The 15,086-nt window shown below is 40.2% G+C and overlaps 1 protein-coding gene across 1 annotated transcript in view; it reads right to left on the bottom strand.

The window, feature by feature from the left end:
• BANK1 (B cell scaffold protein with ankyrin repeats 1) overlaps positions 1–15,086 on the bottom strand; it is a 360,719-nt gene that overhangs the window by 252,115 nt on the left and 93,518 nt on the right. The window contains exons 4-6 of the mRNA XM_090031887.1: positions 11,841–11,986; positions 9,260–9,398; positions 6,441–6,583 (exon numbers count right to left, since the gene is read on the bottom strand). Coding sequence (XP_089888013.1) covers positions 6,441–6,583; positions 9,260–9,398; positions 11,841–11,986 — 428 coding nt within the window. The remainder of the gene's footprint in view (positions 1–6,440; positions 6,584–9,259; positions 9,399–11,840; positions 11,987–15,086) is intronic.

The following is a 15,086-nucleotide window of genomic DNA, read 5'->3' as shown; positions in this document are numbered from 1 at the left end:
ATTATCCTTAAATAAATGTTACTAATACTGTTGCTACTTGATGGGCATACTAATTCTTTTCTGTGTTATTTTGGCTTTATTTATGTGAATATATTTATAAGACTAGTGTAGATCATCTTCTCTAAATTGTACCTTTATAATGTATTCTGCTACCATTCAATCATCTCTACATAAGAGGTTAAAGGAACTTGGAAGACTGAGGTATGTAGTTCAGGTATTTATCTAGTGCATTTACATTGCTTCACAGTCCATAGTGCATCATTAAAACAATGATAATAAAAACGAGATTTTGCATTATCACTTTACCACAGAACAGTCATAATATCATACCATGTAATTGATTAGGAAAAATCTCCTGGCAATAATCTTTATGCTTCCAACACTAACCCTGAGCAAACAAAATTCAGAGACAATATACAGTGGCTACAAATTTATAACCCTGCTCATTATTCAGGTGAATAAAGGTTAAGAGCTCATTTTTAAAAAAGCGGTCATTCACAGCACTATGAATACCAGGTATTTCCTAATTCTGTAGTTTATTCTGTATTTGCCAGAGTTCCAATCTGGATCTGTATATAAACTGTTTCTGCCTCCATGCCCATGCTGAGATTGCCAAACTTCCCCTCCCCAACCTTTAATGATACAATCGTAATCTTGTGGAAGGGAGAGCCATGCTTAGCCTTAAAAACAACCTGGACATTATCATACAACTTGCTGATAAGGGGTGTGCACTGCTGTCATGGACAAAACAGAGTATATACAGGAAACCAAGAGACAGCTTCCCAATACAGAATTTTACCAACTCCTGACAGAGGACCCCATGGCACAATACCAGGAGGAACCAGATAAACTGTTAAAGAAGCTGCCTGTGGAAATGCAGGAAAGGACTACTGCTTCTACCTCCTGGGAACCTAGGCCAGGCAACCTTTGTTTATTACCCAAGATTCATAAACCTGGCAATTCAGGATGCCCCACTGTCTTTGGTATTTACACCATTGTGGAAGAAGTTTCTGGATATGTTCACCATATCCTATTCCTTTATGCCATTGGAACTGCCAGCTATCTGACACCACAGATTTCTTACAGAAACTGGGCTCCATTGACAAGCTTCCAGAAAATGACATATTAGCTGTCATGAATGTCATGTCTCTATGCACCAACATTCCTCATAACTATGGATTACAAGCCATAAAGAACAAGAAAATTGCTTCTGTTTCTTTTCAGTTCTCACACTTTGTCCTTGCAAGCAATTATTTCAGGTTTGGGGACTCCCTATACCTACAAACAAATGGCATTGCCATGGGCACACATTATGGTTCCCTAGTATACCAACATATAGGCTGGGGAACACCCCTCTTGTCAAAACAGTGGCAGAATGGGATCTTGGAGTTATTGTTGACTCCAGGATGAACATGAGCTGCCAACGCGAGGAAGCGGTCAGTAAGGCCAACCGCACCTTGTCGTTCATCTACAGATGCATCACAAGCAGGTCCAGGGAGGAGATCCTTCCCCTCTATGCAGCACTGGTCAGGCCGCAGCTGGAGGACTGTGTGCAGTTCTGGGCACTGCACTTCAAGAGGGATGTGGCTAGCATTGAGAGGGTCCAGAGGAAGGCCACTCAAATGGTCAGGGGCAGCAGGGCAGGCCCTACGAGGAGAGGCTAAAGGGCCTGAATCTATTCAGTCTCCACAAGAGAAGGCTGAGAGGGGATCTGGTGGTCATTTACAAACTCACCAGGGGGACCAGCAGGAACTGGGGGTGGCTCTGTTCCCTTGGGCACCACCTGGGGTTACTAGGAATAATGGCCACAAATTGTTAGAGACAAGGTTCAGGCTAGACATCAGGAGACATTACTTTACAGTTAGGGCTGCCAGGCTCTGGAATGGACCTGATGATCTGTTTAGGTCCCTTCTGACCCCAAGCACTATGAAACTGTATTTATGACAGAACTTCAAGTTCACTTCCTTCACAGCTGCCCTGTCATCCCCCTTGTATACCTCAAGAATACTGATTATGTCTTCATAATACGGACACATGGAAGGGAATCTCTAGAGAAATTTCACTATTTTAACTCTGAAATATTCCACGCAGCAGATTCATTTCCTTGACACTGCAGTGACAGTTTGCAGTGGCCACATAGCCACCACATTGTATCAGAAACCTACTAACCACCACAACTATCTTCATGCCACCTACTTTTATATTGAGAACACCATTAGATCCATCATCTACACCCAACTCTATGTTACAACTACATCTACTCTAACCCCAACAACTGGGATGAACACCTTAAGGATCTGGAGCAGGGATTCCTGCAACACTGTAGTCACTCAGATGAAGAAATCCAGATTCAGAACCTCACTCTGACCTGCTACAGTACCAGCCCTGGGACAAGAACAAGGACAACAGAATCCATCTGGCTGGGTGCATCTACACTTTCATTAATGCACCATAGTTACTATGCATTAAGTTTAGTACTTGTATAACTGAGTACTAAATCAATGCACAGCAACTGACACTACTGCACAATAGGACCAGCATGTGGCTTTTACTGATGCTAACTGCGCAATAGCCTAATGCTACTGTGCAACAGCATATTAGCCTGGTTTTTGCCCTGCACACTACTGCACAGTAGCATTAGACTACTGTGCAGTTAGTGTCTTGTGTAGATGCACTCGCTGTCACCTGGAGCCCCCAGCTCAAACACCTAAGACAAATCATGAATGACTTACAACCCCTTCTGGTAAAGGATGATCATCTTAAGGTAGTATATGGGGACATACCTATCCTGACCTACAGACAGCCCCTCCAAGCTCAAATGGCTTCTCTCAAACAAAAGACTAGCCAGCTGGCATCCTCACCAAGGCACCAGGCTGTGTAATGGATCCAAATGCCTGCTGTGTCCCCATAGCAATACAGACCAAATCATCAAATGGTTAGCGGGTTGGGGCACATGACTTTTGAGAGGCTGCAGGAACTGGGTTTGTCCAGTCCAGAGAAGAGAAGACTGAGGGGGAATTAATAGCAGCCTTCAACTACCTGAAGGGTAGTTCCAAAGAGGATGGAGCTAGACTGTGCTTAGTGGTGGCAGGTAACAAAACAAGGAGCAATGGTCCCAAGTTGCAGCAAGAAAAGTTTAGGTTAGATATCAGGACAAACTTTTTCACTAGGAGGGAGGTGAAGCACTGGAACAAGTTACCTGGAGGGGTGGTGGAATCTCCTTGGAGGTTTTAAAGTTCCAGCTTGACAAAGCCCTGGCTGAAATGATCTATTTGAGGATGGTCCTGCTTTGAGTAGGGGGTTGGACTACATGACCTCTTGAGGTCCCTTCCAACCATAATTTTCTATGATTCAATGACCATTGGACCTGATAACAATAAGTACATCATCCAAAGTTAATTCACCTGCAATTTGACAAATATCATATGCGCCATCACCTGCCTACAATACCTCTCTGCTGTCTACATCGGACAGACAGGGTGATTGCTACATGTAAGAATGAATGAACACCAATTTGACATCAGATGCAGAAAGACACAAGAGCCTGTGACAGAACACTTCAACCTATCTGACCACTCCTCAGGGTTGCTGTTCTCAGGCAAAAGAAATTATAAAGAAAATTTAAAAACCAGTTGAATGGGAAACTGGAGAACAAGAAAGGTTACTGTATTTATTGAAATCTAAGATGACCCAGAATTTGAGATGACCCCCAACTAATTCTATTCTATCCTTGGAATATTTATAAATTTATTATAATTTTCCATGTATAGAATCAAATTATTGGGGGAGGTCAACCTTAATTCATCCCCTCAACTGCTGCATGGGGGCAGGCGGGGGGGGGGGGCAGGTGGAATGGGGAGGTGAAGCAACTTACCCCCTGCTCGTGTCTCATCACTGCCACTTCTGTCCCTTGCCTACCCCTCTCTGCAGCCTCAGGCTCCCGCTTTCCCTTTTACCCCTGGTTCCCCTCCTGACCCTGTCTCCAAGCCTCTGCCGCCCTGCCCACTATGCTTTCTCCCTTTCCCCAGCTTCTACTCTCCCTTCCCTTCCCCCTGCAGCCTCTTCTCTCACTTCCCCCTGCAGCCTCTGCCCCCACAACTACCCTCCCCTCCAGTCTCTGCTCTCCCTCCCACCCCAGCTTCAGCTCCCTTCTCCCTCCTCCCCCAGCCTCTGACCCCCTATTTTCTTTTTCCCCTTGCTCTGCATGGCAGGCTCTGTCCCTATTCTAGCCTGGGGCATGAAGCATGGCTTCAGTCTGGCCCAATAGCAGCTGTGTAGGCTGCACTTCACTGCTACAGGGCCATACTGGTGCTATACTCCATATCCCAAGCTAGAATGTAGACTGCCAGCATGGAGCGAGAGGGGGAGGGAGAGGGCAGTCAGGGGAGCAGAAGCTGCATGGGATGGAGACACAGTGAAGTACAGATGCAGTGGAGGGCAGGGGCAGGCATCAGCTGTGGCTATGGCCCCAACCCCTGGTAAGGACTAGAGCTCAAGCCACGATAGCCCCCTGTCCCCCCAAGGCCCTTGTACATGACTCTAAAACAAGGGGCTTTTCTCATGTTAAATGTGGGGACAGAACCTCAACTAGAATCAAGTCAATACAGTAAGTATGGGACTATGGATTCTTACTACCTGGATTAGGTGTTGTGATCCCCTTTGTTCCTATGGATTTACTGCTCATTTGCTTTTCTCTTCTAGCACTGCACTCCTCTTGCCCTCTCTCTCTCTCTCTCCCCCCACCCCACCTCATTTTTTGCATTCTAATTTCTCTCTCCTTCTTATGTGCTTTTTGCACATCCTTTCACAGCACCTGATGAAGTGAACTTGGGTTCACAAAACCTTGTGCTCTCTATATATGTCTTATTTAGTTAGTCTATAAAAGTGCTTATCTACTCTACCTTGTAAATGTGATATGTCAAACATAATTGTAGTCATGTTGGATAAGTGAGGAGGTTAAAATAATAAATAATAAAAACTAATCTCCTACAGATGTCTAAGAAAGACATGGTATACTTGGGTCTATCTTTATGCGAGGGTTGCATTCCAAAAAAACCTTGCATGTACTGTACATGCACATGGCGCCCCATCCCACCACTTTCCTTCCGCTTCCTCCCAGCTCCCTGCAGGCTGGAACTCTGCCAGTCTGCAGGAAGCTCATTGCTGGCTGACTTCACATAAGATCGGATTTTTCTCGCACAAAGCAAATTTCTAATATAAATAAGGCCATCTCATATAAGCAGATTTGCACAAAACAAATTCACATAAAGAGACATGAGTGTATTTCTGGGATGCTATCTTTTTAAAAATCAGTATGAAACCCTCTCTTTTAAACATATAATTGTATGTCAAATCCACATCAAGCTCACTGTACATACCCTTTAATATACAGCTGTAAGAATGATAGATATGACAAAGATTTTAAGTGATGCACTTCCACTCTAAGCAATATTTTATTTCCATTGTACAGCAAGTCTTTTTTCTAGGTGCAGAGTACATTGTATTTGGAAAGAACATACCACTGTGCTTAAGAGAATGCTAATAATGCAATACATCATATTTTATTAATCTTTTTGCTATGAGTGTAATGTCTTAGGTCGTAGATAAGGTAAATTTGTCACAGGAAAATGAGAATGTCTACAAACACCGAATATTATTTTTGTTCTTGCTTTGCAATTACAATATAGACATCATGTCAAGTGTGCTCGGGCTACCACTATTGGATAAATGATATTTCAATTTCTGCCTTTTCCTCTTTGTATTGTTTTATTCATGTTGTTGGTAAAGCAGGTACCGCACAGGCTTCAGACTGCTGTCTGTTGGGCTGAGTACAGCCCAGATTCAATTCCTAAATTCTACACACGCGCAAAGATCTGCATGGCAACTAGCAGGCCTCATGAATGCTCTGCATGGTGTATGAATGGCAAGCTGGAGTTTTCCATATATGCTAAGCTTAAATTTTTCAATGCTAGCCCAAGAGAAATCCTATTTTGCGAAGGGATAATATTTTGGGGACCAGTTCTTAGTCTTGAATCCCCCCCGCCAATTCCCAGACATTGTGATTTAAGAGTATTTCTCCTGTTTCTGGAACAGACTCAGCAGTTACACTTTTGCAACAGATAGGAATTGTTTAATTATTATTTATTATTATTTTTATCATCTATGAGCCAGGACATAGTTCTTTGGGTCTGTAAAGCATCATGCATGTTGATGTTACTGCATAAAATATAATCACAGCTAAATAGAGATGATTCATTTTACTTGTCTGATTTAGTTACCATTAGACTTCTCAAAGACTGACTTCTTTTCCTCTGTCGCTTATTGATCCATTGCTCATTATTATGCAATCAACATGCAGTCTTTATAGCATACTGTAAATTCACTTATTGCATATTGGCACGTTTGTGGGGTTTTTTGTAACAATACAGAGGTCAACTTACCTGACAAGCAAAAGCTATTGGGTCAGCCACTTTCTTAAGTATGCATTCAATCTCCCCTATTGCTGTGTAGTATTCAATCTGCATCACAGCCTTAATGACTCCCTCACAGTAGACATTTACATTTACAAGGCCAGCAGGAAAATCTGATAAAAACACAAATAAAAATAGTAGGTCAAAAGACATTATGATCTCAGACTGCAGGTCTCAGGCTGCAAGTAAAGAAACATAGAAATAACACCCCTTCCCCTCCCAAAACCCCCCCAGAGAGAAGGCCACAATCAAGATTTGCATTCTACAAATGTCTCAGTGCTATATTTTTTCATCCTCATCTTTCAATTTAACATAAAGATACAAAAGAAAATGCATATCTAAAAATCCTTATACAATATAGCAATGTACAGTTTAAAATTAGAAAAGTGCTGAAAACATTATGCTTTAGATTTCAACCTTTTCTCTGATGGATTGATGACCTGTAATTAGCTTCCTTATGCCTACAAATTAAGCAAAATTTCAGTCTTTTATTTCAAGTTACAGATTTCCTATTCATCATTTTTCTTAATTGTAGACAACCCTCTCAAAATTGGGTTTCAACTAGATTGTGGAAATTACAGTTTAATTACTTCCATCCCAGTTGTTTACCTAGAGAAAGCTAAGGAAGGAGGCATTTGTATGGTCTGTTACTTAAGTAAAACTTGCTTCATGCATGTATGCAGCATGAGCCCCCTTAATGAGCACATTTATAACTGAGTAGCATTCATTGTGCCATGAATCCTGCTGTACCATACCAGCAGTAGCACATTTTACTTAAAATCCTAGCTCTCCCCACAAAACAACAATAAAATGGGCAAACATGAAAAACAAAGCAGCAGTAGAGAATCAAAGAAAATGAAATGAATAGAAAAGTGTCTTACTTCACTAAAATGACAACCACTTCAAATCCATTCTACTTTCCTTTTTTAAAATGGAATCAGCTGGACATGTAATAAAAACAGCCATTTCTGAACTTCACGCATTTTAGGTTTTTCCCCATTAAACTATGTCTATAAGGCTTCAGCAGGATGCCGCACACTTTTTAGTAAAAGGGTTCAATGAAGTGCAAAGCTAGCCTTTTTTTGGAAGTAGGGAAAGAGAAGAAATTCTGATCTTACCAATTTTGCTCTATGTTTTGTATCACTGACCTTCCTCCTTAACCCAATGATACTTGCAGAAGAGTCCCCCAGGAGAGTCAGCAGGATTTACAGCACAGGTAACCTGAAAGATCCCACCCTCACCGAGATTCCCTTCTGGCTGAGAGATGGTAGTTCAGAACACTTCCCACACCCTCAGTAGGCAGGAGCAGATCAAGGGTTTTGAAAAGAGGGTGTCGGGGAGCAGCCAAAACCAGAGTTTTCAGTGGCAGACAGTTCACTACACAATTCAATGGTGGGTGCAACTGCACATCCTTGATCTGCATCATCACTGGGCCATGACAGTATTGGAGACCTTTCAAGGCATCTGAATAAATCAGGCAACTTTCAAACTCATCTAAATTCCTCACTGTCATGAATGTATTTTGCAGAATGAAGGCAGCCAGGAGCTCTTGCTGCTGATCAGCCATGTCTCCCAGAGCAAATAATTTAATTTCCTTCTATCAGTTCCCAATGTGTAACATGGGCATAACAATATTTACTCATTTGTCTCACAATTTTGTCATATTATGATCCCAGACATTGTCCATGTAGCAAAGGTCAGCAAAGCTATCTATGGTCTCCAGTAAGAGGGGAAAGGAATAGTGTCTCCTTTATAGTAATAGGAATTAAGTCACTAATTGCAGTCACCTTCTTAAAGAGAGATCAAAACTCCTGCAGGAGCTGATCTGAGAACCCTACAGCAAAAAGAAGCTGCTTGTGCATCTCCACTGGCAGTGAGGAGAAACTGTCACATATCCCATATGCCTAGAAGGGAATCATAGGATTTACCAGTATGCAACATTAAAAACCAGGCTGCATACTTAGGCTGAACTCAGGGCAGTCAAGATGGAAAACCGTAGTCTAAATGATTATCCTTCTCTTGTCTGATGTGATGCTAAAATAGTTTTAAAATATTATATAATTCCCTTTGGGAATTTACATCATGCAATGGAGAGGTAAACCAAGCTCTGAATACCTAGCTGAAAATTTGCAAGGCAATGTTTTAGCTGGCAGCTCTAGTTCAATAATTGGGTGTAGGCGTGGCCATTACCTGTGCATTCTGGAGCTCTTAAAAGCAAAATGTTGTCTTATTGTTTATCATTCTCCAGGCATAGTAAGAAAACAGAATTGCTAAACCTATGGATAAAGTGATTGGGGAAAAACATAGAAGCCAGCCGAGAGTGAAATATGCAGAGATGGGGTAAAACATGATAAACCAGCAAAGAAAGATAATGTTTTTAGATATCAGTAAGAGCAATAGATAGGCATATGATCATCAAAAAAGAAACAAATGCACCACATAAACATCTTGTTAAGCCTAATACAGGAATAAGAAAAGAATATTAGCTCTGCATTTTCTAGAAAAAAAATTATTAAGACTTCTAACAATCAATGACATTTTAAAGACTGCCACCTGCCATTCTACGACACAAAAACAAACTAATGAAATCCAGTTTCCTATAAATCACAAGCATTTGTGTCTGTATATTAATACAAAAATAATGCTTGGTATGCAAAACATTTACACAGGAAACACCTACAAAATAATAATAGTCTCTGAAGGGAAGTGAAACTACTTATCATTAGAAGTGAAGAGAGTCCACAACCAAAGTTTTCTATTTATTTAAAGCTACAGAATTTTCCTCTTACCTAGAGCTTTCATGTACCTGACCTTCTCATTCCATAGGTCTGGCTGTATTCTGATTCGTTTGTTGTCTGTTATGAATTCAATTTCTACAGTCTCATCAGCTATTTCATCTCTCAATAGAATGAATATTTCACCAGGGTTCTATAAAGTTAAAATACACCCTCATTAGCCCTTCACCAAAACTATGAAATGTAAATTAAATGCTTTAATGTAAGTTGTGAGAAAAGTTATTTTACCAACAGTTTTGTAACCAAAATACTGGTGTATAAAAACTGCAAAGTTATTTTATGCATTTATCCTTTAGTGTTGCACTAAGTAAAAATGACAGGATTATTGTAATATTTTGAACCCAGTTTACCAAAATAATATATAACGCAATTCTTTTCACTGCAAGGCTAAGATCATATGAACATTCATTTCCAGTCTGTAAAGTGTGACTTTTGCCTTTTGTAGGTCTCTAAACTACTTAGTTTCCACTTAAGCCCTCCAAATTGACATTACAGGTAACAGGGACAGAAGTGGTGCAAGAGTCTTGTGCTGGCCCTCTAATCACAGGTATATCTGGTCTTCAGAGAACTTCCGTGATCTGTAGATCAGAATGAGTCAGATTTAAAAGCTGCCTCATCTGTATCTGAAAAATCCAATGTAAATATTAGTAAACAGAAATAAATTAAATACTATGGGCAGGATTGTAGAAGAAAAACAACAAAAATAGAATGGATAAGAGATAGTCTAACATTAATTTACTTACCAGCGTCTTAGATTTTCTTCTTACTTGTGTTTCATACTACAACCTCATCCTTCAGCCTTCTCTGCGCTCAAGTGATATGAGCTTATACTTACTTATACAGGCATGTACTAACATATAGACCTGTAATTTTGTACTATATGCTACCTTTGATTTTGACCTACTAATACGTTGCAAATTTCTACATTTTCAGCAGAAAAATTCCCTAAGCAAGTGGGCAAAAAGTATTCTTTTAAGAATAGAAAAAAGCCTAAGTTTACCTGAAAGATCACTCATTATGAACTCTTCTGTAATTGTTATTCTTCAGGTCAGCTAATTTAACCTTACCTTTAATTCTGTTACTGGTCTCTTAAAACATTAAAGAGCATGCCACCTATCAAACCAGTATCTTTCTTTCTATTTCCATGTGGTGATCCAGGCTACTCAACAATTGGTGGGGGAGAAGACAATTTAGCCTGTTTTTTCTTACCTCTTTTAACCAGAAATTTTAATCAAAATGGAATATTTGTGTTTCAATAGAGCAGTGATTCTTAACCAGGGTGCCTTGAGACCCTTTTAGGGGTGCCTTGTGGTCCCACACAATTTTAGCACTTTTAAGTGTACAAACATGATTCACGTGATAAACTCAGAGATTTTAAATAGGAATCCATAGTGTTAAAAACATTCTGCCCTGTTGTAGTCTTCCTGAGTTCTTTACAACAGAATAATTTTTATTATTTTTCTGTAGCCAAACAACAAGTGAAAACTAAGAGCCAAAATTTTCCCTGGAATGTCTTGAGTCTATGTAGGAGTGCTTTCAACCTAGAAACTACATATTTAGAGAAGCAGTTTAATACTTCTAGAATTTTTCCCTGCAAAATAATTATTCTATTTTCATTCTTAGGAGACTCCAACAAAATTTACATTCAATGACAGACTTTCTAAAGAATTTCTGAATCTACAGATAATTCTGTAGAAAGGATACTTCTATTATAAATCCATGGTTTTGGTTACAATTCTATAGCACAATCATTTATACTACAATATTCTCAATCTCCCAAGGGATTGGTAGCATAGAGTACCTATACACATGCTCGAGAGGGTCAGGGGAGGGAAGTGTTTTAATGAGAGCAGTTCTTGACCTGAGCTGGGTTGTTCTGGCCCATGGCTGCAAAACTTTGTCAAATGCTGCCCTAATAGCCATTCCACTGGAAATAATATCTTCAAATATATACTTTTGAAAAGTGGCCAACTGTAATATTCTTCAAGAGAATGGGAATTAGTTTTAGAGTAATACATGTAGAATCAAACTGGTTTCAGGAGTACTGAATATTACTAGATTTTTTCCATAAGAGAAAAATCATGTTTCTTTACTTTTTATGACTATTGGCAGGCTTTTAACCTTATTTTCAGCTATAGTAGATCACACAGGGTTGGCTTTACCCTAATTTACCTGCCGAACAGCAACCAAAAGCATGCATATGTGTTCCTACAAACCAAACCTGATTCTTACTGAAAGGTGTGTCATATCTCATTATAGAAGTCCTTTAAACTGCCATGAAGCATATTAAGGCAGAAATATAGCCAACCAAATATTTTTAATAGAAGTAAACTCCTGCAGAGATTGTCCCAAAAACCATATTATTTGAAAATCTATTGACTGCACAATCTACTTACTACAAAGTACTTATGACACATAGGCAGCACAAATCCCACTGCAACCAAGATATACTATCATTTGTATTCCTTTTCTGTGATCTACACCACAGAACTGATGTCTGTGAAAGTGCTTATAGCAGTGGGAGGGGCAGAAAACTGCCATTTATCTGTAAGCGTTTGTTATTTAAAGGTCTTACCTCACATGGTATTCTTGTTGGTAACACCAGTATTAATGGTCTGTTAATTTCCAATGTTTCAGAAGCCACATCAGTTTCCAAATTTACATTTGTTTGTTCTAATGCTGCTACATCCAAAGTGTTACAATGAGAGTTATCTTGATAATCTGCAAAAGATCATATTGAATACAACAAATTGTCAATCATCTCACAGAAGTGAAATGAGATGGCCTACAGACTGCTACATGCCAATGATTTATGAAATGCTGTTGATGTACATGGAATTTTGCAGCCAAATAAAGGATACTGAGTGATATCTGAGCTCCAGTAAAATCAATGGCAAAACTCGCATTGACTTCAAGTAGGTCAGTAATGCATCCACTAAAGAGCGTACAGGTTAAAGGCCTGATTCTGCAGTGCTTACCTATATCAGGTAGAAGGCAGGGTAGAGATGTACTTTATAGACTAACTAAATCTGATACTCTGAGAGGACAGGCACAGAGCAGTTGATCAAATAGAGTGATTTGAATGGAAAAAACAGACAGTGAGGGAGGGAAGGCAGAAAGGGAGGGGAGACTCTGGAGGGGAGGGGACAGTGCTGGGGGAAGCAAACAAGTAATATAAATAATAAATATATAAAATAAAAACAAAGCAAACAAAAGAGTATGCATCTCTGATTTAGTCTATAACATACATCTCTATCCTACTGCATGTGGCACAGGAGGTCTGGGGCATGGGTTGCATGTGCTGCTCCAAACTGACTCCCTGTGTTGCCTGCAACATGTGTGGCACCAGGTCCAGCCCATGCATCATGGGCAGCACACGGGGCCACAGTCAGTGCACTAGATTAGTCTATCAACCTATAAGCTGGTTCATGTGGTTTCATGAGGCAGATTTGGCCTGCAGACCATATGTTGGACACCTCTACTCTAAAGTCAGAGGTATATGATTCAGTTTAAAACCAGGATTTATTCTGAATTTAACTACTGGAGGTCAGGCATCAGTTTAGCTCCAATAATGCAAGTCTGTCATGTGCAAATAGCATAAGATCTATTGTATTAACTCAAATCTGAGTCAACCCTAAATTTGAGAGAACCCTCTAATAATTAGATTCTATATATGGAAAATTTATAGATTCATTATAATTTTCCAGATATAGGATCTAATTATTGGACAGCTATCTTGAATTCGTCATCTCCCCACCCCCACCCTGACTACAGAAGAGAAAGCAGTGGCTGGGATGGTCAGGTCTCCCCCTTGCCCTCTTCTCCCCCCCAACTTATTCCCCTTCCTGCTCCCCACCATTTCCCACAGCTTCTACCACTCCCCACTACTTCCCACAATCTCTGTCCCTTTTCCAAAGTCCTTAGTCTCTGCCTCACCCTGCACGTACTATCAGAGGCAGTGGGCTCCTGGAGTACAGCACATGGAAGCACAGCCCCTGCCAGCCATGCAGCAGTGTCTGCTCTGCTGACTGGCCAGGTAGGGGACAGTTTCCATATACTCTGTGCTCAGACTCAAGCCAAGTTGGTTTTTTGTTTTTTTTTTTTGGGGGGGGGGAATGCGCAGGAGGCAGAATCTGTACAGGGCAAGCAGTGAAGGCAGACAGCTGCTATGGGTCTGACTATGGTCCCAACCTGGCTCAGGGCCAGAGTTAGAGACACAGCAGCCATTTGCTCCCCCAGCTTTGTATGTGAAACTAAGACAAGGGGCTTTCCCTCAGTGCTAGCTGGGGGAAAATCTACATCTGAGATTCCAGTAAATACAGTAAAAAACTGTGGTTTTCACTACTGCAGCTTTTCCTTATTTCAAACAATGCTGAGTTATACTATTGCAAATTGCAGCTATACTTGGATGTACCCAGGGCCAATCCCTGCTAAAGACAGAGGCTTCATCTTAGTCCCTACATTAGACATATAGCAGAAATAATGAGGAATGGAACAAATGTTCTGTGATTTGTCATTCACATACAAAAAGCTAAACTCTTAGCATCTTATTCACGTATTTTATCTGTACAAAAGAATATTTTGAGTTAAATATAAGATGCCAGCCAATTTAATTTGCTATATAATTTACAGTTCTTGGTTGCTTCTCTATTTTACCATACCAGTATAGACTCAACAACCATAGTATGAGCCACTCACCAAATCACAGACTTTTAAATTAAAAAATAAGAATAGAATAGAATAGAATTGGTAGCTTCATCTGCCGAACTATGATTAAAGCTGTGTTTTAGAGAAAGCTATTCTTCACACCTGCTACACCTCAGCTTTATCAGTGATAAAGCTGACTCTGCTACTCCACTGACTCTGGACACTCCACTGACTAGGTCTTACATACATTGTAAAAAAACCCAAACAAAACATTCTCTCCACCCCATCTCAGAATTCTAGCATCACCTCATCATGCAGAATTATCCAATATTCTGCAGTCACCCAGTTAAATTAACAATATCATCTTAGGAAGCTCCCAGATTGCTTGAAGAATACTGCCTGAGTGATGAGGGAAAAATCATAGGAGGTAGCAACAGCGTCTTGTATTACTGTAAATTATGGAACACTCACAGTCAATTACATTCAAGGACACAGTCAACTTTCAGGCACATCTTTTCCTCTAAAATGTATGTCACCTTCTGATGTAGAATATTGGTATAAATTACAAATGGGCAGAACACAATGCTATGTCACCAAAATGACCTGTGATTGCTATATAAATATTGATGTAATTTATGGGAAATAAATTTTGAGGGAAACAAATAATATCTCTAGAAGCTGAGATAGTGGCTCAATAACTGCAATGTAATTATTTTTATTATTTCAGATGACTAATACATATTGAATCATTCTCTTACAATAAGTGTCTTTATGATACTCATCTTGAGCATAATCTCCCCTCAGTCCTCATATACAGACTGAAACCCCAGGCCTGAATCAAGAGACTTCCTTGTGGAAATTTTCCGTAAGCCAACACACTGCAGATATTACAAAACTGAGGGCACCAAAGCTCCTTTAGCTGATGCATCCCTACTCTATAAAAAGTGACTCTTCTAAAAGGAGAAGACTGACATAAATGTGGACCCATGAGCCCAACCCTTGAGCCTCTCACACCCATTTCTTTTCCTAGTTCCCACAATGTGCCATGGTATGCATTAGTTAAGGGACCCCCGTAATCAAAACCAGCAAACTTCTGCACAATGCATACATTTCACACAAGCCTCTGGCTAGAGGGAAAAGTGTAGGATTTTGAGTGTACTGTCACAGATCCAAA

This window comes from Crocodylus siamensis, chromosome 2 (genome assembly GCF_052110815.1).
Source record: "Crocodylus siamensis isolate JL-2025a chromosome 2, ASM5211081v1, whole genome shotgun sequence".
NCBI lineage: Eukaryota > Metazoa > Chordata > Crocodylia > Crocodylidae > Crocodylus > Crocodylus siamensis.
The sequence above is the reverse complement of the archived record's forward strand: the minus strand, read 5'-3'. Positions and strand labels throughout refer to the sequence as shown.